General features: G+C 43.3%; 1 protein-coding gene across 4 annotated transcripts in view; it reads right to left on the bottom strand.

Moving 5' to 3' along the window:
* The window catches only part of GALNT16 (polypeptide N-acetylgalactosaminyltransferase 16), a 139,032-nt gene that overhangs the window by 45,636 nt on the left and 72,841 nt on the right, over positions 1-20,555 (bottom strand). For all 4 annotated transcript variants that reach the window (XR_014501876.1, XR_014501877.1, XM_083398784.1 and 1 more), the window contains exons 2-3: positions 19,918-20,093; positions 12,975-13,073 (exon numbers count right to left, since the gene is read on the bottom strand). Coding sequence is in view for 2 of the 4 variants with exons in the window: in XM_083398784.1 (XP_083254910.1) it covers positions 12,975-13,073; positions 19,918-20,093 (275 nt within the window). In the remaining 2 variants the exon portion in view is untranslated. The remainder of the gene's footprint in view (positions 1-12,974; positions 13,074-19,917; positions 20,094-20,555) is intronic.

Below are 20,555 nucleotides of genomic sequence, written 5' to 3'. Positions count from 1 at the left end.
ATGAAACAGATTGAGTGTTTTTCCAATCCAGAAATTTGTGACTGCACATCTGGCCTTGTGACAGCAAATCCCTACCCCTCTTATCTTTTGCTTGAAAGGGAAAGTTGTGGTGGGGGAGGGAAGAGAGATTTAGGAGCACTGCTCATTCTGCAGATCTCTGGAAAAAGGATGCCTATCTGTAGTTATCTATGTTGAGCGTGTGCCCTCTCTGCTAACGGAAGTCATTGCAACCAGATACAAATATCAATTGGTGAACTATATTTCAAATCCCTGAACTCTGTTTCTTAATTCAAATGCTTGTTTGTTATGGACCCCTCCACATGCCCTCTTTACTGAGCATCCATCATGATTTGTGCTCAGGCTATTTGTGATGGTTATACGTGATTGCACTTTCAATACCATTTGTGTCTGCAAACATTTTGGGTTGCTCACACTGCTTCCTCTGCGGTATCTGCCTGTCCCATCGCTCCCTGCTAAAATCCTGCAATTTTTCCTTCCACATTCTGAGTGTTGTCTGGTTGCTTGCCCCACTTTTGATGTGTTATAGCACCAGAGTGCCCCTCCAGGCAGCAATAACACCGGGGAAGCATGGCAGAAAACCTAATAAAGCAGAATAACGTGTGGATAAATCCAGCATTAATGCACTATTGTTACATGAATGGCACGCTGCAGAATATACCTACACACGAAAAACAATCATTCTGGAGGGGCCCTTAGTCACATTTCAATCACCTGTCTCCTATCAATATTATTCCCTATAGATCTGAATTCCCACTAGCAACTGTGGGAGTAAAACAAAGGCAGTTAGTGTGGGCGATTAGCAGCCAAACCTAACAAATGAATATTCTTGCTAGTTAGCATGAGAAAAGGCTAAGTCCACAAAGGTGTACTGCTGATAGGCAGATACTAAGACCATAGAAACACAATTAGTAGAGAGGACTCTGTGTGATGTCATTACCCTTTCTCATCTAGAGAGGAAGGAATATATAGTACTTCCTGTTCCTCTCACCCCTCCCTCTTCCTTTGAAGCATTGGATGCACACTGCTTGTTTCAGCCTTGGGCACGTGCCTGAAGTAAGTACAAGTATTTTGCTTGACCAATTTTTTATTGCTACTGTTGCTGTGATGCAATGCATAAAAAATAAAGTAAATATTATTTTTATTTTTAAATTTACTTCCCAGGTTGTTTCCTGAATCTTTATAAGCTGGGTAAGAAAGGGGAACCAACTTTTCATAGCTGGACTTGCTCAAAACAAGGTTTTACCACGTAATTCCTATGCTTTTAATTTTGCTGCCAAGGATGGGATTTGAAAAGCTGTTCTCAACCCACATATGTGGGCGGCTGGATGGATAAATTGCAATTAATATATCCTCTCCTACCCATTAAAAACCATCCCACAGTTGGAATCTTCTCTCTTATTTTGTTTTTTGAAATGATCCTCTCTCACAGGAAGAATCCCACTTCCCTCTAGCATCACCAGCTCCTGATTTCTGAAATATAATCAACCTCTACGACATCCCAAAGACAGAGTTCTCTCTCCCTCTCTCACTTGTCCACAAGCCTAGTGTCTATTTCTTATCACAGATGTCTCCACTTTCTGGGGCAAGTCATTCCTTGTGCACTAGTGCACATAGTTCCACATGAAAAGACCGCCAGAGGAATAACTCAGACAAGTCTTTATTCTTTTGGCTTCTGCTCCCCCCAGAACACACCACAAGGTGGAGATAAACGATACTGAACCCTTTTGTGGGGTTTCCAGAAAAAAATTATTGCAGAATAGGGAAATTTGCATAAGGCAACCAGAAAGAATATAGCACGCTAGAGCAGAGCAGAGAAGCCATTTTGCCACCTGAAGCCCACATACCTTTGTGGCTAAACTTCCAGGGGCTGCATCCCAGGTGTGAGCAAGGCCAAAACAAGGATAGGCCAAGCAAATGAGGTGACGCTTACTTTTGTATAGAAGGATAATGTCTAGCCTTGCAAAAGGCAGAAGTTTACGCACAAACATGCCTGTCCCCATCCTCCATTGAGGCAAGCAATGGGCATTATCAATGTTCAAGGTTATGTTGCAGCCAGACAAAAGTATTTAAGGAGGGCACAGAGTGGGGTGATGAGGGATGGAAGGTGGCCTGGACTAGGGAGATTCCTGAGGGCCAGACACAGAGGCCTGGAGGGCCCCATGCAGCCCACGGACCAGAGGTTCCCCAACCTTGTTCTCGAAAAGAGTAAGTACAAAAGAGGTACAAAAATAAAGAAGAAAAATAAAATACCTTAAACAAAGCTAAAAACTCGGGAACAGCCATGCTTGCCTACTGTAATTTGCAGTTTGCATCCATTCTTTGTTACTAATGAACTCGCGAAATGGACAATTCTCCATGAAATAATTAAGCACTAGGAAAAATTCCCCCCGTCATCACTGCCTACTTCACAGGGGTGTTGTAAGAAAAGCTGAAAAAATGTAAGGATAGTGCTTTGAATGTTAAATAACCACTTAATATTATTATGAGGGACTGATTTCCCTGAGACACTATGCGGGATGAAGTCCAGCTGTTCCAAGATATATCTTGGAGCAAGTAGCTGGGGCAGACACACTTTCACTGACAGAGATCTTCTGCAGAGTAAGCAAGGGGGTGGGGGATGCCAAATGAGCAAGCAGTTCATGAGAGACAGCTCCTTCTTGCGATGCAAAAGATGTCAAGCAAACAGACCGACAACCATCCCCCTGCAGAGGACATGAGACGCCAATGAGAAAGCTGTTCAAGAGGCCATTTAAATGTTTCTGGAAGACAGGCTGCTCCTGCACATCACACTTCAGGATCCCTGCCTTGCCAGTACTAGGGCTCCCAAAGGCACAAATACCTTAATGTTCAGGAACAGCAAAATTTCACACAATTTTTGCCTAGATCAGATAGTTGGAGATCTAAAACATGCTCCATCCTCAAGAAGTTAAGCACACTCATCCCTTCGCACCCAACACCAACAGCAGATGGAAACATGTGTGCATTAATAGCAACACCCATTGAGAAACAAGGATAAGTCCTCAGAGAGTGGATGGCTTAAGACAATCCTTGCCAAGTAAATATTTCCTCAGCAGAAAATCAGGTATGTAATTCTGAATGACTTTTATTCTCTGTTTTTTTCCCCACTTCTGCAAAAAATAAGGACCCCCCTGATTCCAAGCTTCAGGTCTCTCTTACCATCTTTGTGCCCCCCCCCCCCAAGCACAAATCCGTAATTTCAAAAGGGTTTGTCAGTATATACATTATTTCTCCTGGCAGTTCATCCCTATCTAGTCCAGCTTGCTGTCACACTAGAAAAGGGGAAAGGCTTCCGATGGCAAGATTAGCAAAATGTATTATTCCTCCTCTTCGTAACTTTAGATTCCAACTTCCATAGTTCCCCCAAGTTCTACATTTAGTCACATATCAACATAGCTATTTAAATTGCAACCTCTTTTGTCTGAACTGTGGATTATGTTCACTATGCAATTTATTAAACTTGGATCATAATAGATATTCAATGGTTGACAGCCCTTGGTACTTGCTTCCTGCATGATGTGTGCCAACGATTGCACAAATCAATGACTGTGTTGTTTATATGCACCTAGAGATAAAAGGCAATTAATAGCCAGACTTTCAAACCACATTTTCCACTCAAGGTTCTGGAATTGTATTTTTTCCTCCCCACCAGACTGCAGCTCATCAGGATAAGGCGGCCTGTTGTTTCCATGGTAGTGCAAGCTTACCTATTTGGGCGAATGGGGCGCTGCCCCACCAACCTCAGTCTGCCCTCAGTGAATGCCCACATGTCTGTCTTCTTACCTGCAATTTGCCCAAGGGTGCCACTGGCTGTCAGCCACCTCCTCCTGGGTCTCAGCACTGCCTTTGCAGAACTAAATGAGGATCAGCATGGGGACAAACCTAGAATTGCTTCCGTCTGTCATGGGCTCTGGCTACTGTTGGCCTCCCTGCTTACCAATCTCAATTCACAAGTTTGTTGCTTGTCAATCTGTACATTTAGACCAAATTGTATTTGCACTGTTGGTATGAAAGTGAGTGACAAAATGCTAATACACTATTGGATCTTCTTTTGGGGTGTGTTGTTGTTTTTTGGACCAGTTTATGATAAGCCTAAAAACCTCAATTTGTGTTCTCAAAGCAGTGGGGATTTTTTAAATGTCTAATGATGTTAATGTTTTAACATCAACCATCAGTGTTGTTGTTAATTTATATAAGGTCCCAGAGTGGGTTACGACATTACAAACAATATTAAAAACAATTCACAACAATTCAAAACTATTCCCCAATAGTAATAGCTTCCCCTCACCCCACCCCTGCCATGGGCCACTTGAAAATTCCTAGGCTTTGGCAAACCACTGCATGATTTTTCTGCCTATTGTAACTACTGCCATGCCTTGTGCTAGATGCTTTGATTTTTAATTGCACTTCATTATTTCTTTTATTTCTTATACTGTATTTTATTGTATTACGTTTGAGTTCCATAGAATCCCACGAAAATTCAAATTGTAAGTGTTCTTCACAAACATGCCGGGGGCCCCTTCAATGAGGTTTGTGATCCGTGGACCATGAATTGGGAACTATATGAATTGGGAACCATGAATTGGGAACCCCTGGTCTATAGTACATGCCAGTATTGTGAGACTGATCACCATTCCCATTCATTTGTCCAATCCAAGAAGACAGGTCCTCAGTCACTGCTGGATCTCCTGTATTGCAGTCATAGGTGGCCTGCCTTCCCCACCAAGCCTTTGCTCCCTGCTGTCTCCCATCGTGTCTGTAGTACATTGCTTTCACGCAACCTCCAGTTCTTTAGTGCTTGCGCTGCTTCAAACTAATTGCCCCACATACTGGCCACTCATCAGCAATAAGGCTTCATCCCCGGCCAGTCCCACCCCATCCCAATGCTAGTTTCTCTCTCTTTAGGCTCCATGCTCACTCCATGCTCTACCTGGTGCTCCTCTCCCTGCATCCTTTATCCTAGCTTAGGCAAGGCCTGAGGCAACTGATGGACCTGGACCTTTCCACTACCATCTGTGATTGGATCACACTTTAAACAGCTCAACCCCTTACAAGGACAGTTTTTTTAAAGGTCATAATTATTATCCCCATATTGTGAGACAGAGTGCAACTTTTCTATTCCTTTGACCATTCACCATTCATTGCAGCAGAAGTGAGATTCAAAACAAGGCCTCTGGAGTCTTAGCCGCAATGCTACACCAGCTCCGCCTGGAAGTTTATTTTCAGACTTCCCAATTGCCCCCAGATTTCAAACAGACTGGTTGGGATCTCATCATCTTTGAAATAGGAGCCTCATGGGGCATCAAGCCACAACTCAGGCATAGAAACTCATTAGCCGGTTTTATAGATTTCTGGCCTTAACGTTAACTCGTCAATCGGACTTCTTCATCGCTGCCATTCCCCAAAGTGAAATTAAACTTCTGTTTTGGAAAACAACTCTGTAATCATCTATAAAAATTTAATTACATATAATTTTCAACAGGTGCTACTCGAATGGCTGATTAATCAAAATCAAATCAGCCCCTAATTGTCACAGAAGGCCAAATCCACCTGCTGCACTTTTGGAAGGAAAGCAGAATGGCATCAGGTGACCGGCCACTGCAAAATAGGCAGGCAGCACAATTTTTACACCATCACCTCCCTCTTGCCTGATTTTGCTGTGGTCCTGTGCAGGCTTGCAAGAAACCAATAGTTGGAACAGAGCAGCCCTTTTCATACTTCAGGTACCCCACAGCACTTTACAGTAATTACTTAGTGGTATGGACTCCGGCTGTGTAGGCGAAGGCAGCAGCAATTATACTCACAGTAATAATTCATGCCCAGCCTAGTGCATTCAGATCCATTTTATTGAGATACATGGCTTACCTCAAGCACCTTGAAAATTAAGCCAGAGTTGTTATTGTTTCTATTTCTATCAGCAAACCAAGAATAACAAGTGAACCTGAGCTAAAGGGAACTTTCTGTTTCTTGCTGGTCTTATGAAAAAGGCACAAACTGCTAAAGTATACATGAGCACCATGGACTCATGGTTTCATTCAAATATGCACAGTGCAGCGGTACGGAGGAATTAGCCCCCACAGAAACAAAATAGCGTGCCAGAAACTATTTCCCCACATGAAATGTCAGGTGGTACGGCCCCTTTTGCCATGAGAGGATGTTATGGGGTCCATGGGGGGAGGCTCATCAGAAGCAAATTGTGTTCCACGGTTTCCGTGTAAATGAAAAATAGAAAAACAATTACGATGAAACAAAAAATAAAGGTCTTATTGGTTCTCATTTGTTACTTCACACTGGTGGAGCTCTAATGTAAATAGGACTCTGTGGCTAAAACCAAGGCCATCTTTAGCATATGCAGTGCCGGGGTGCAAAGATTCACCCAGTGCCCCCAAATTTAGGGCAGCCTGGAGGGAGGGAAGCCTGCACTGTTGTGGGTGACAGGTTCCCCGGGCAGGAAAGGAGTGCACACACAGCTGGCGAAGCAAACCCCCTGGTGCCAGGGGAGGGGTTACAGCGCCTTCACCGGCCTGAAGGGTACTTCTGTTGGACGGGAGGGTGAAGGAGCCACCACTTCCCAGCAGGCAGGCTCTGCGGGGCAGGGAAGGGAGAGACTGAGATGGGACTCTGGCCGGCCTCACACACCACCATAGCAGTGTGTCTGCTTGCATTCCCTTTTCTGTCCCTTGAGCGCCCAGTCGATGCTCTTGCTCACTCACTTCGCCTCCTTCTCTGCCTCCCGCTTCTCCAGTCACAGCTTCTCCCAAGGTCTCTGCAGCGCCAGCAGCTGCTCCAGCTTCGCCGCTGAGCCCAACTCAGGCTTGGCCTGAGGCGCCGCTGCAGCTGCGAGGGGTGGCGACAGCCCCTGCTGCCTTGTCCTTCTCCGCGGGAGCTGCCCCATTGCCCACTCCATTCTGCAGGAGCACTGCAGCAGTAGCCCGTCCAGCTCCACCACACGCGCCTTCTCGCCGCTGCAGATGCTGCCACTGGCACCGCCACTGCTTTTCCCCACGCTCCTTCCTCCTCTCCCAGCCGGGGCTCTTGGCAGTGGCAGCCAGGTCAGGGGCCCCGCCGTGGGGAGCGGCAATGGCAGCTGTTGCTCAGTCTCTGAGGTGGTGGTGGTAAGAGCTTAGGTGGCTTCAGCAGCAGGCATCTGGTGCCCCACAGAATTTGGCACCCAGGTGCCCTGCACCCCTTGCACCCCTGGATAGAGACAGCCCTGGCTAAAACAACAACAACAGTGCTCCCTTCAGGGCATTGGGCTTGGGGATATGTATCCTCTTCAAGAGAGGGTGCTGTATATGCAGGATATAAGGCTTTCAAACTCAGTTTTTTCCTGGTTGGAGTCTGATATCTGAGCACCACCACTTCCACTTGAGTGGTGATGGTTGCCCAAAGACCTTCAGAAAAAGTAGGAAGGAATTAGGCTGCGGGTGTAAGGATAAGAGTTCTGGCCAGTACCCATGGCTCATTCCACATGTTGGGCTGCCAGGCAGTGCTGACTTCACTACTAGGTGCTGCCTCTTGCTGACACCCCAGTGAGCCCAGCAATGGGGCAAACCCTGGCAGGATGTCACAGAGGGCTGTCTCCAGATGTTCTTGGCTTACGACATCCTTCATACCTGACCATGCTGGCTGGGGCTGAGGGGGGGTTTCAATCTAAAACACCCCAATGATGGGGAAGGTTGGGCTCTATATCATCTCAATTGGCATGTTTGAACCTATCCTCAAGATTAGCTGGCATGTTTCAGGCATTACTCAATGTAGCACAGCAGCTGGCATCTTGTGATTGTTCTCACAGCGCTCCTGATAATTATATTTCTACAACCTCTACCTATATAATTAGGACAGACCTAAACAGACTGGTGAAAGTTAAAAACACTGCACGCATTTTGTAGGAGAATGATGGGACAGTGACTATCACACTACTCCACAGGAAATGTATCTAACAGGCCGCAGGCTTTTGTGTCCCTGCAGCACCTTCTCATAAGGATTTGATGACTGACCATTCTCAGAGCTGACTTCCTCATTGGCCAATTCACGCCTTTGCTTTCGGCCCCAGCTGCACCACAGACACACCACAATCTATTGATTTATGTACTCCATTCATCAAGCGCCCAACAATAGTTTTCTGGGTGACGTACAAAATAAAGCATTAAAAATCACAGTTTCAATAAATCAAGAATCAATAAAGCAGGAAATAAAGCAACTATAAAAAATAACCATTCCAAGCAAGAGGGTCTAGAGATTAAAACATCACAGCAACAATCAGCTAATACAGAAAGCCAAGAGATAAGTTCCACAGAACGAAAGCAACCATTCTCAAACCATAACGTTATACAGATATTTTTTTTAAAAAGATCTTTAAAAGCCTGGGTGTAATAATGGGTAACGACAGAGCTAAGCATTATCTCAAGTTATTATGGGTTGGAGCTAAGACTCTACAATTTAGCTTGTTCTTGTGGTTACTTTCATTTTCCTATCCAGTTGTGTGCCAAACTGCTCATCAATAGGCTGTTGCCTCTTTTTCTGGGTCTTAAAATTTAGTAACCTGGTCTTATATATCAAATTAGAACCATGGCAACAAGGGGGAAAAAATCAGATATCCTATGGGAGGATTAAGGGATTCAATCCAGAAACAGAAGAATGGCAGCAATATTTGGAAAGACTAGGCCACTATTTCTTTATTAATGAAATCACTGAGGGAAAACAAAAATGCCTATTCGTCTGGTATCAAAAAGATTCTGGGTCTCTGATGGGGCACTCTACAGTTCACTGCTCACTAAATGTCACCATGGGGGAGCACTTAAGAGACAGGCCTCATTTGAAGATCTTGGGGTCTTTGAAGAGAATAACTTTCAGATACTGAGGAATCAAGCTATGAAGGGCTTTAATGGTAGACTTGGGCCTGGAAATGGGCCAGGTGCTAGGGAAGCTTTTACTACCTTCCAGCACTGATTGTCAGCCTTCTGGTTGCCATTGCAACCCCATACCATCCCTGGTTCAGTCATAACCTTAACCTTAACATTTTGCTGAAGGTCAACTCCAACCATTCCTCTGATTCAGCTAATGCAGAGTCCAGGAGATATATGACTTCATGGATGATTGCCTGCTAGCCTTATACTTTACCCTTGAGTGTAGCATAGCCACGATTTACACTTTATCACCATGAGCAAAGACTTGGAGCTATAAGTATTCTCTTAACCGTAGAAGACAATGGGAATTTAATAGGAGTCAAGATTCGCTAGGTCTTAATCCTAGAACCTGTTTTGAATGCTGTGGTTTAGCTCCAGAGATTTCAAAATGATGTGACTGGTAGAATGCCTCTCCCCACCCCAACTCCTAACAACCAACCCTCATTCATTCAGGGGCAGGATTAGGGGGGAAAATCTCCAGAATGGGAAGGAATTATGACCCCCTTCATTTCTAGCCCATTCCTAGTTGGAATTAGAGATAAGAAACCATTTCTAGTTGGAATTGCAGTCAGGTTTGGGTGTGCTATGAAAGAATAAAAAATTATCAGGCTTTATCCCTGCCCTTGCCTCAAACCTAAGGTCTCCTCAGATGAAGAGCAAAGAGAGCTGGACCCTCCAGCAGATCTCCACCCTGCAGTGATCCTGAAGTGCCATCAAACCTGATATTCCTGCCCCAGCTATGATGATTCCTACACGAACTGCCAGAGCTTCTGGCTGGCTCTTAGAACTGCCCTCATCTCCCTCAAGGGCTAGAGAGGCAGAAGAGATGGTGAGAAATGCAGGTATTTCAGAGTTTTGAAGTTCCCAGCCCATGGCGTTGCTCTGTGATTGAGACCCAAGAAAGGGTGGAATCCGCAGCTCCTATATAGGCTTACCATTTGAGTTGCTCCCTTGATTAGTGATTTTTCGATTGACTTGCCTAAGATCCAGGACAAAGTGCCGCCTTTCAGAAATCCCTCCCAGACATCAATTCTGCCTTTGAAATCCAAGTAATGTCTGGACATATGGCAGCCCTACCCTTGATGAAGCAACAGCTCTCATCAACGCTCCAAGCGCCAGCCTTCCTGACCTGCAGAAATGGCCCCGAAACAACAGTCATCCAGGAATACTTGAGACCTGGCAGCTGTCATTTTGGAAAGGAAGCACTTAGATGGGCAATATATTCCCATCTAAGTTGTATAGCTCCTGCGTTGCACTGCTGAACCCAAAAAAAGTTCAGCCATCTTTGCTGGGAGCTAAGCAGCTATTCAGTTGGTGTGCGCCCCTGCTTCAAAGGCTGGCTTTATTTTGAGGCAGTTATTGAATGGCCAGTTATTGAATTTGATTGTCTTACTGCTGAGGGGGGCACATAAAGATTGTGGGTCTGTCCTGCCGGCCTAACTGCCTATTGTTTGGAGCAAAAGTTTTATGCTCCCCAGGGGCAGCCTCCCCAAGACCAATACTGCCTTGCAAAAGATTTGTTCTGTTTTCTCCAGTGCGCAAAAGCATCCTTGCATTCATGAAGCCCAGCCAGGCTGCACTTGAAAGAACCTCTTATTTATTCACAAAGCAGTTTTCTGCAAGACCCTAAGACCTGGAGTGAGGGAAAATAGTTCCGATGAATAATGCATCACTGCCAGAGGTGCTCTCAGCTGCCTTCCAGCTGAGATACACTCTCCCTTTCTCTCTCCCTCCCCCTTTCCCCACCTCTGTGTCCACAGAGAAAGCATTTCTCTGACCTGGAAGACTGCTTAAAGGACACTTTTAGCAAAAGTTTAATATCTCAAAGGGAGCAGAGGACATTTTTTCAGGAAACAACAACAACCCCCAAGAGTAAACAGTCTTGCTGCATTCTTTAGCCCAGAAAGATATTGGGGGAAATGGTCATTGGAAATGTTTATTTGCAGCAAAAAGAAAACCAGAAGCAGCCAAGCCAAGGATGCATGAAAAGAATATATATTAAAAATTGGATTTGTCGCACATGCCTGAACCCTATTTAGGGCTATGTGACCTGATGGAGACTAGGCAGGCAGACACAAGGTCTGCTAGTTTGCAGCAGAAACTGGCTGTGCCCAGCCCTGATTGGTTGCTGCTTTGTCACAAATCCCTCCTCCTGAGAAAAGTTTTTCAGCTGACTTTTTTTTTATTACGTTAAAAAATATATACTAATGCAATAATGTTGAAACAAAAACTAGAAAGGGGGAGTTAAAATAGAAAGCAAAACTTGGGGGTGTGACTCCTATTTTTAATTGTAATTTGTACATGAACGCATAAGGACTGTGGCTTGTAAGGATCACCTTCTCAGCAATGGCACCCCGGCTGTACAATACCCACACATTATGGTTCAGCTGTGGCCAGCACCGACCATCTTTCAGCACCAGATAAAAACCTTCCATTCTCAGCGCCTTTTGAGTTACAAGACATTTGCTGTACATTATCATTACTATCATCATCATTACGGCCGCAGTGCCTGGAGACAGTGACCAGAGGAGGAATGACCACCAGGAGGAGCACAGAAAGAAGAAACGCCATGGTGCATCTGCAGCAGCACAACCTTCATTTGCCCCAGCTGCAACAACAAAACTTGTCTCTCCCGTATCGGCTTCTACAGCCACAGCAGTCTCTGTGACTGTCCAACAGTCTGGCTTCACCCGAAAGGCAGACTCCTCCATTGTCTCTTGAGACAGATGGATGGCATTATTATTATTATTATTATTATTAGGAAGGTGCCAGAGTATATGCATTGCATGAAGAAGCTCCCAGTTCAATTCTCACACCAAAATACCTCTCCCCATCACTACCACCTCTCCATCTGCTGCTTGATGCCCAATAAGTGCCCTGAATCACCCTGGGGAATTTCTCAAATATCTAAGGAGTTGTTGGGTAGAAATGCTATCTATTCTGGAATTTCATACCGTATGTTGAAGTGTTAAATTACTTTGTTACAGGGCAGAAGTATATTGTGTCCCTGCTCAAGTACATGTCATCATTCACACTTTGCCCAGTTATAACTTGTATATTGCAGTCATATAAGATATTGGCTCAGGCACTATCGTAGCCAATGAGGTTAATCCGAGGTTCAATTATTGCTAATTGAAAACTTCTCCTGGCTTAATAAATGGTAGTCTATAAAAAAGCAGGAAAAGGAGTGAAGGCTGCAGGTTCCTCACTTGCTCCTTCTTTGCACTGACTTCAGCTTTTCAGCCCTTGTCTACTTTAATCTATTGCATTGGGGGATTTCAGTCTGTGAGCCTGCATAGATATGTCCTATACATAACTGATGAACATACAATCTGGTCTCTACAAAAAAACTGGGACAACCCAAAGTTCTTATGACAGCCTATTTGGAATGGTGGTGACAGCCAATGATTACAGTTTGGGGGACTTTAAATGAGTTTAAAAAGCGAATGGGATGCAGGTATATTGTTGGGAGTTGGTTTAAACAAAAACAAAACCAATTTTTGGCCCCGGGTCTCTAACACATTGATACCAATGCTGTGATTATGCAAGCAGAACCGCCGTTTATGAAAGAGATGGTTGTGGATGTAGCAGGTAATATGGGTTAACTCCCATCACCAAGCATGCAGTGAGCAAATGGTCTGCAGATTTATCCAAATAGAGGTTCAGGTGCTTTTTTTGACTATCAAATGAGCTAAACAGCTAGATTGCAACCAAGTTACTTGGGAATAAATCCCACTGAGCCCAGTGGGATTTTCTTCCCACTAAATACACTTGGGACTGCAGTTTTGCAGGACAGATTTAACTCTTCTTACTCTGGAGTACATGAATCTGACCAAACTGCGGGTGGCAGTGGAAGACAGGAGTGCCTGGTGTGCTCTGCTCCATGGGGTCACAAAGAGTCGAACACGACTGAACGACTAAACAACAACAACAACAACTCTGGAGTAAGCCTTGCTAATTTACTTCCAAGCAGGTTTGTTTAGGTCTGAAACCTCAAGTCCCGTCGGAGCTAAAAGCATGCCTTACCTTTTCACTGTGCGGAGCAAGGTGGAACGAGCCTCATTATGGAAAGTGATAATGATGCTGGTTGCTGGCAGGTCGGCACCGTAGTGCACAGAGGCACACCTGTAACAAACAGAGAGAAACAGCATGTGATGAAATGGGGGATTTGCTAGGAAAGTAAAACTCCCCAAACTGCTGCCAAGCTCACAAAATCTCATGCACATCTTTACCAAACAGCCGATAACGGAATTTTGGTGCCCTGCCAACCTTTTCCCCATATAGCTTCTTTTATTACGGGAGTGCAATTCATCACACGCTGGCAGTGCTGACAGCGGTACTTAGTATCCATCGGATTATAACTGCCAGTAACACCAGTTAACAAGCATGTTGGTTTCAAACAGCACTAACAAAAAAAAAGTTGGTATCAACACATCCTTTTGGAATCTGCTTCACGCTCTGTCCAAAGGGCTGGGAGAGGGAAATCTATGGCAATCTATGGCTCTATAAAAGCAGCTGCACTGTTGATTCCTACAAGGCCCAGCAGCAGCTGATACGATGATGTCTATGAATCGGCCATAATTATGGAGAAGGGGAGGTTCCAAGCTTTTATTGGTGGGAGTCACATAGTGGTGCTAGTGGTACAGAGCACCGTCCAGACCAGCCCCACACCACATGGGTTGTTGACATTATTATTATTATTAGTTCAATTTATACACTGTCCTATACCTGGAGGTCTCAAGGCAGTTCACAAACAAGACCACAACATATAAAATCAAACCAAAAACAATAACCGATTTCCATTCGTTTCAGCTATTACTCTGCAAATAGCTCCAAAACCAGTTTCAAAACCAGTTTCAAAATGCAGTTTCCCCTAAATTTTTTTTACTAAAAAAATTGGGGGGCATGTTATTTTTAGCGAAAAATAACAAAAAGGCAATTTTTTGTACATAAATGATCCTCAAACCAGTCAAAATTGGAGTTCATACGTCAATTTTTAAAGCTACATTACAGAATGCACATTTAATGTACAAGCGTGTCTATTTCACTTTGCGGTTTATGTTAACAAAAGCCCATTTTGCATATAAATGGCTTAATGTAAATTAGCAGTGTGTTAGTACACACTGTTAAAAAGTTAATGCGGCATTCCTCCCATACAGTTACTGCACCACAGGCAAAACAAACCAGAGTCTGGCTTCTATTGTCTGAACCTGACTCATGGTTTGTTTCTTCCAAAAACAAACAAACCCATAAGTAGTCATCCAAGAATAAACTGTGGCTACCATTACTCGTTTGTTTGAGAGAGAGAGCAATCATAAGCCCAGGTTCAGGTGACACAACAAAGTGACTCTGGCTTGTTTTCTGGGTGGTGTGGCAGCCCCAGCCCACTGCACATTCTCATTAAACTATAGTTTGTTTTAAGCTATGGTTCGCACATGTACCAGGCCATTGAGACCAACAGCTGCTTTTATTTCTAAGCATTGTTTGTGAAAACACTCTATTAAAACACAGATGAAGACACAAGGGAGAAGTGGGCATTGGCAGAGCAAGACAAAAGGTGCCAACAGATGTCACAGACCCAGCTTGCAGGATGGATTCAATACAATAAAGTGCTGAAACATGAAAGGCCAGGAGACTCCAGAATAGGGGATTTTTGGAACATGGTACAGCAAAAGAGAAGGCATAGAGGGAGCATTGCAAAGGAATAGGGGTGTGACAAAGGTATATATTTGGCCAATCAGGGCTACTTTTACAGTTCCTTTTCCCCAGGAGCTGGGAAAGATAGCTGTTCTGCCCAGGACTTATTTGAACTATATATTGCTTTAGCATTTATTAGTATTGGTTTATGGCTATCACTAAACTGCTACTATTTTTTATCCCAATGTTCATTGCTATTGTTTTATGGCCGCTCTAAGTGACAACTATTTTTTAATGCAGCATTTTATTACTGTGACAGTGGCCTATTACTGCAATTTCTAAGCATAAAAAGACGCTCTGATGAAGGGTAAGTGGAAGAACTAGAATCAGGCACAAGACACATTATGTATATCATTGCACTAATTCACATTTTCTTTTTCTGCTGTTTTTTTAAAATGCTATTAACGCCACATGATATAGAGAAATGACAGGCATTTTTATTTTCCAGAGGGATAGCCCTCATAGTAAGTCTTGTGGCGCCTTAAAGACTAACAAATTTATTATGGTATAAGCATTCATGAACTATAATCCACTTAGTCCACTTCAGCATAGGCATGAAGTGTTATCCTGAGTTACAGGCATATTACACACACACACACACACACACACACACACACACACTGTGGGGTGGAGGCTGTTTGCGGATCATAAACAACAGAGAGAGTACAGACAGACAGTGATAATTACATAATTAACAGTTGCAATTTGCATAACAGTTGCTAATAATACAGATATCCTGGCATTGGTAAGCCAATTAACATATGTAATGTGCTAAAAATCATTTGTCTTGGTTCACTCCACAAGTTATAGCATTGAACCACTTGATGCATTGTTAATTCTGCAGTTTTGCATTGCTCCCTCCCTCCTGAAGGTCCTTTGCTACTTTAAGGGAAATTGCGGGTGTCATCGGAGGCTGAAAAGTGCCCCCACTAGCTTTTGAATATTACCATGTCTGGTGTCAGATTTGTATCTGTTTATTATTTTGCATAAATACTGGTCTGTTTGTTCTATGTAGAATTTAAATGAGTGTGTATGTGTGTGTGTTTCACATGGGAAGATGAGGAGGCAAATGCTTAAACCCCTATTATTGTTGTTGTGAATAGCATTATTAGGTCCTGTAATAGTGTTGCGTGTGGACAAAGTTGGCATCTGGGTCTGCCGCAGGGGCAGGTAGCCTGTTGTTGCCAGTGTGTGGTGTGTTTTTTTTGGGGGGGGGCTATCAGAAAGCAAGTACAGTCATACCAGCAAAACTGTCTGTCTGAGGGCAGTGTCACTGAAGATACTTGGAGCAGTTTCAGCTGATGTTCTGGTTTTCTCTTCTGTCCTGGTGTTGATTGTTCACAACTACTTTTTAGTGTTACATTTCCTTGTAAAATGGGTTTTATCCGATTGTCTGCTAATTTAAGTACTGCAAATAGTGCAGCTTGCATTTCCAATCCAAAGCTAGTGCATGGTATAGTACCGTATATGGCTTTGTGGTTTGTTTTTTTAAATGAAAAAGCAGTACAGTGGTACCTCGATTTACGAACTTAATCCATTCCAGAAGTCTGTTCTTAAACCGAAACCGTTCTTAAGCTGAGGCACACTTTCCCTAATGAGGCCTCCTGCCGCCAGTGCCCTTCCACCATTCGGCTTCCGTTCTTAGACTGAGGTAAAGTTCGCAAACCGGGACACTACTTCTGGTATTGTGGAGTTCCTAAACAGAATAGTTTGTAAACAGGACTGTTCCTAAACCAAGGTACTACTGTATCTGAATATCCAAATAAATATTACAGTTCATCCTCATCCTCAGTGTGGGGGGTGTAATATTGACCTTCTTGATAGTGTGTTGTACATGTTATAAAGTGCTATACAGTATAAAGGCTCTTAAACACTTAAGAGCCAGTGGTGTGATCTGGTGGTTTGAGTGCTGTTCTAGCACTCAGAGTATTGGGTTCAGTCAGGACTTGTGTGACCATGAGCCAGTTACCATTTCTCGGCCTTGCCTACCTCATAGAGTTGTGAGGAGTATACATTGAAAAGGAGAATGCTGTGCATCACACTGAGCTTTGTGGAGGAAGGGCAAGATAAAGAATAATGGTGTCATAATAATCAGCAGTTAAGGGGGTTTCCACGCATGCCTGTGAAAGCACTCTAGTGATCTGATCCCAGCAGCTTGGCCTGGGCAATACCCAGGTAAACCAGGCGTTTTCAGGTAAACATGGCATTTACATAGCACATCCACACTTAACAAACCCAGAGTAATCAACCTAGGCAGACAGGGATTACATATACAGTAATGATCATGTCTGTAGCACCTCCCACAAATATACGGCATCATTTTTTCTGTTGCTACTTTGCTATTGCTGCATATGTTGCAATGTTTTTATTTTGCCCTGAGAAGAAATCTGGAAGATAAGCCATATTCTGCTGTTAGGAAGACTTGCACAAATTTAACAACATTGTTTCTTTAAGCAAGTATTACAATACCAGTCATTTGCATTTGCCTAAGCCTTACCACAAATACCTAATAGTATGGTAAATATGCAAAAGAGCTACATGGATACATGCATAATTTTTATTTATTTTTTTGGGCCAACTTTCCATAGTTCAGTCATGAAAAAATGCGTAATTACAACATAACAAAATAGTCATATACAAAACATTAAAAAAGCACAATGAAATCAATTTCCACTTAAATCATAGGATCTAAAATAAAGGTAAAAAAATGTATCAATAACAGCAACAACCCCCACCCAACAAACCCCGCTAAACAATACCCTAGTCCAATATTCAGTTCAGCAGCCTCAGCTTTTGTAGCTGGAGTCAGTCAGGGCCCTCCCCTCCCAGGTCAGGTAGAAAAAGGCATGCAAGGTAGGGAGCTATTCTTCCAGGACTCACAACCAAGATCTCAAGTTGTAGGGAACAGCTGACTTTTTCTTTTTTTTACCTTCGCAACTTTGAATTTTGTGTTCCATGGGGGGGGGGGGGCAACGATAATTTTGTGAAGACACTAATGAAACACTGAGATTTCAAATGTATGGTCTCCAGGTATTTGTCAGCAATCTCAAGACCCCATCTGCATTGTATACTTAACACAGTATCATACCACTTTAAACAGTCATGGCTTCCCTCAAAGAATCTTGGGAACTGTAGTCCATGAAGGGTGCTGTTAGGAGACCTCTATTGCTCCCAGAGAGCTACAATTCTCAGAGTTCCCTGAGGACCACTCTGGTATTTATAGTTCTGTTAGGGAAATTGGGGTCTCCTAATAACTCTTGGCACCCTTATCAAACTACAGCTCCAAGGTTTCTGTGTGGGAAGCCATGACTGTGGTATAATAGTGCTGTAAATGTATGTTGCAAATGGGGGCCTGAATTGTTGAAGTATTCATATCCTGCTCTTGGCTTTATGCTAGATAGACCTGCCAACTCAATTGCTTTGAACAGTAGCCTGCTGATAATAAAAGTAATCTACAGTCCAAAGCCTCAGAGTCTTATCTGCCACCTCATCTCTTTCAAATAATCTTATCTCCTGATGCACTTAAATAACTGTGAACTGGTAAATGCTGAGATGCTTTCCTCTAACATCATTCTTTAGCTTACAATTCAGCGCAGATAGCAATGCCTCGAATTATCTGCGGATGGATGGGGGAATATTCAGTCCTTCAGCTCTTTTGTACAGCTGCCCGTCCAATCTTCAACAGTCCAGTCTTGCAACGACTTGCAAGGTATTTAGAAAGGGTATGGAAATCAAGGCTTGTACTTAGTTTCTGTTTGTGAATGCAAAATGTAGTGGAGAAATGTGAGAAACAGCAGTGAGGTACGCTGGAGAAATGGAAGAATATACACAGAACACAGTGGGGAAATCGACAATAATCTGGTGTCTACAGGTTTAAAACAGGATTGTGAGCACTAGCTTCAAAACAGCAATAATGAAGACTCATATTGGTACTCATGTTTCCATTCCCAGAAATTGCTCTCTTTGGCTGAAGTGGGGCGGGCGTGAGTGTACATAGATTTTTTTCACGTATTTCTGATTTTCTTCTAACTGGTCATATAATGAATGTCCTAAAGCAAAATTTGTGAAAGAATGAACAAAAATCCATATTTTAAAAAATCAATATCAGTATCCAGCTCAGATGCCTCATGCAGCAACTGAATTGAAAACACAGCACTCATATCTCAGTTTAATAAGCCGAGGTACAAATGAGCTTGTTGCCTGTGCATAAAGCCCCTTCATTCCTCTTTTCACAGGCTGACCAATTAAACCAAGAAGCCATAGTTTCTACTTTTTTCTGAACTAGGAAACTAAGGGTTACCAGCCAAAAGTCCAACCCAGTTCCAAACCCTAGTTTACGGTCCTGGCTTGTTCCAAAAGTGGCAATTACATGTAAAAGCATTAGTCTGCTGCAGCATTTCATGAAGAATAATTAACATTTAAAAGCAACTTATCCACTGTGCTGGTCTAAGCAAAACAGTACTAAAAACAATCAATATGAAAAAGCAACAGTGACACAAAGTTAATCAAAATCAGCATAAAACCACACAATGGCATGAAATCAGTAATTAGCACTTCAAACCAACAAGAGATGACAAAATAGTTCTTAGAGCTAAAAGCATGAAATGTTAACCATCTGGGAGAAGATAAAGGTATTCACCTGGTGGAGAAAAACCTGGTGCGAGGCAAGTCCTTGGGGAGAGTATTCCATAAGCAAGGAACCACCCCCAATAAGAAACCACCTACCTCACTTCAGGAGGTGGAGGAACCTAGAGAGGCATCTCCAGTTAAGGTCTTACAGTCGGGGCAGCTACAAATGCAAGGAGGTCATCTTCTGGGTATCCCAAGCAGTTTGTTTTGCACCCTCCACATAGAGGCTGAAACACTTAAATTCTCAACCGCAATTTCACTGCCAGCCTGCCCCACGTACCAACCGTCCAGGTAGGCAGGAGAGACCCTGCTGCTGCAAGAACAGCTCCATGGCACCATGCCAACAAGTCCTACTTCTACAAAACTATAGACAATTTGTTTCCAGTTAGGTTCTACAGACATGGCTGGAACTATGGCCAGCTTACATGTTTAAAATGCCTGTTCTTTGCGTTGCATGCGGTCTTCATAATCTTTGCATGTTCAAAACAGAAAAGGAAAGCTTGTGCTAGGGGAAAATGGACCTTCTTAGCTTTACCTGTGAACACTACTTTTGTCTTCCTCACAGGAAAGATGACTCAAGGATTGGCAAAGATAGTCTAGCACAAGGTGATGGTTTGTAAACGGCAGCAGTCTGATACAGTACCTGTAATGCCTCGTGTCTCGAATGGGCCGGTCGCTGCTGAGCTTGTCACTCTCTAACTGATTGAAGGCATGTTGCCGATAAGGATCTTCTCCGGCCTTCAGCAGCTTTGAGGAGACATATGCCTTTTCATCAAAACCCCGTAAGCCACTTTTCTCTGCTTGTGGTGGCTTGGATGCCTAGAGGGAGGCAAGACCAAGATTTAGTTCTGTGTATGAAATCAGAGCTTTTTAGGACCTATTTTACATAATACAGACCTTTCTATACCAAGACCACATTGCATGGCAATGACCTCAAGGACAAACTCAAAGAAGATGGTGTCTAGGTAGTTATCCTGCTACACAATGACCATGTAATTTCTTATGCTCATGACAGGAGAAAGGACTATTTTTCTGCTTGTACTCCATCGACTGAGGGTGTCTCCACGTTCACTATTTTGCAGGTAGGATTCAAGTGTATACTGGAAATGTAGGCTTGCCCAATTAAAGTGGACTAAAATTCCACAAAACAAATCCATATAAGCCCCCCCCCCTATATATAGGAGCAAATTCTCTCTTTTTTTCAAATTTTCTAATTAATTTTCCAGATTTATCACAAACATAACATATAAAACACACAAAAGAAAATACATTACAGTACTA

This window comes from Podarcis tiliguerta (assembly GCF_965153285.1).
Source record: "Podarcis tiliguerta genome assembly, chromosome: 1".
In the NCBI taxonomy this organism is placed as follows: Eukaryota; Metazoa; Chordata; class Lepidosauria; order Squamata; family Lacertidae; genus Podarcis; species Podarcis tiliguerta.
The sequence above is the reverse complement of the archived record's forward strand: the minus strand, read 5'-3'. Positions and strand labels throughout refer to the sequence as shown.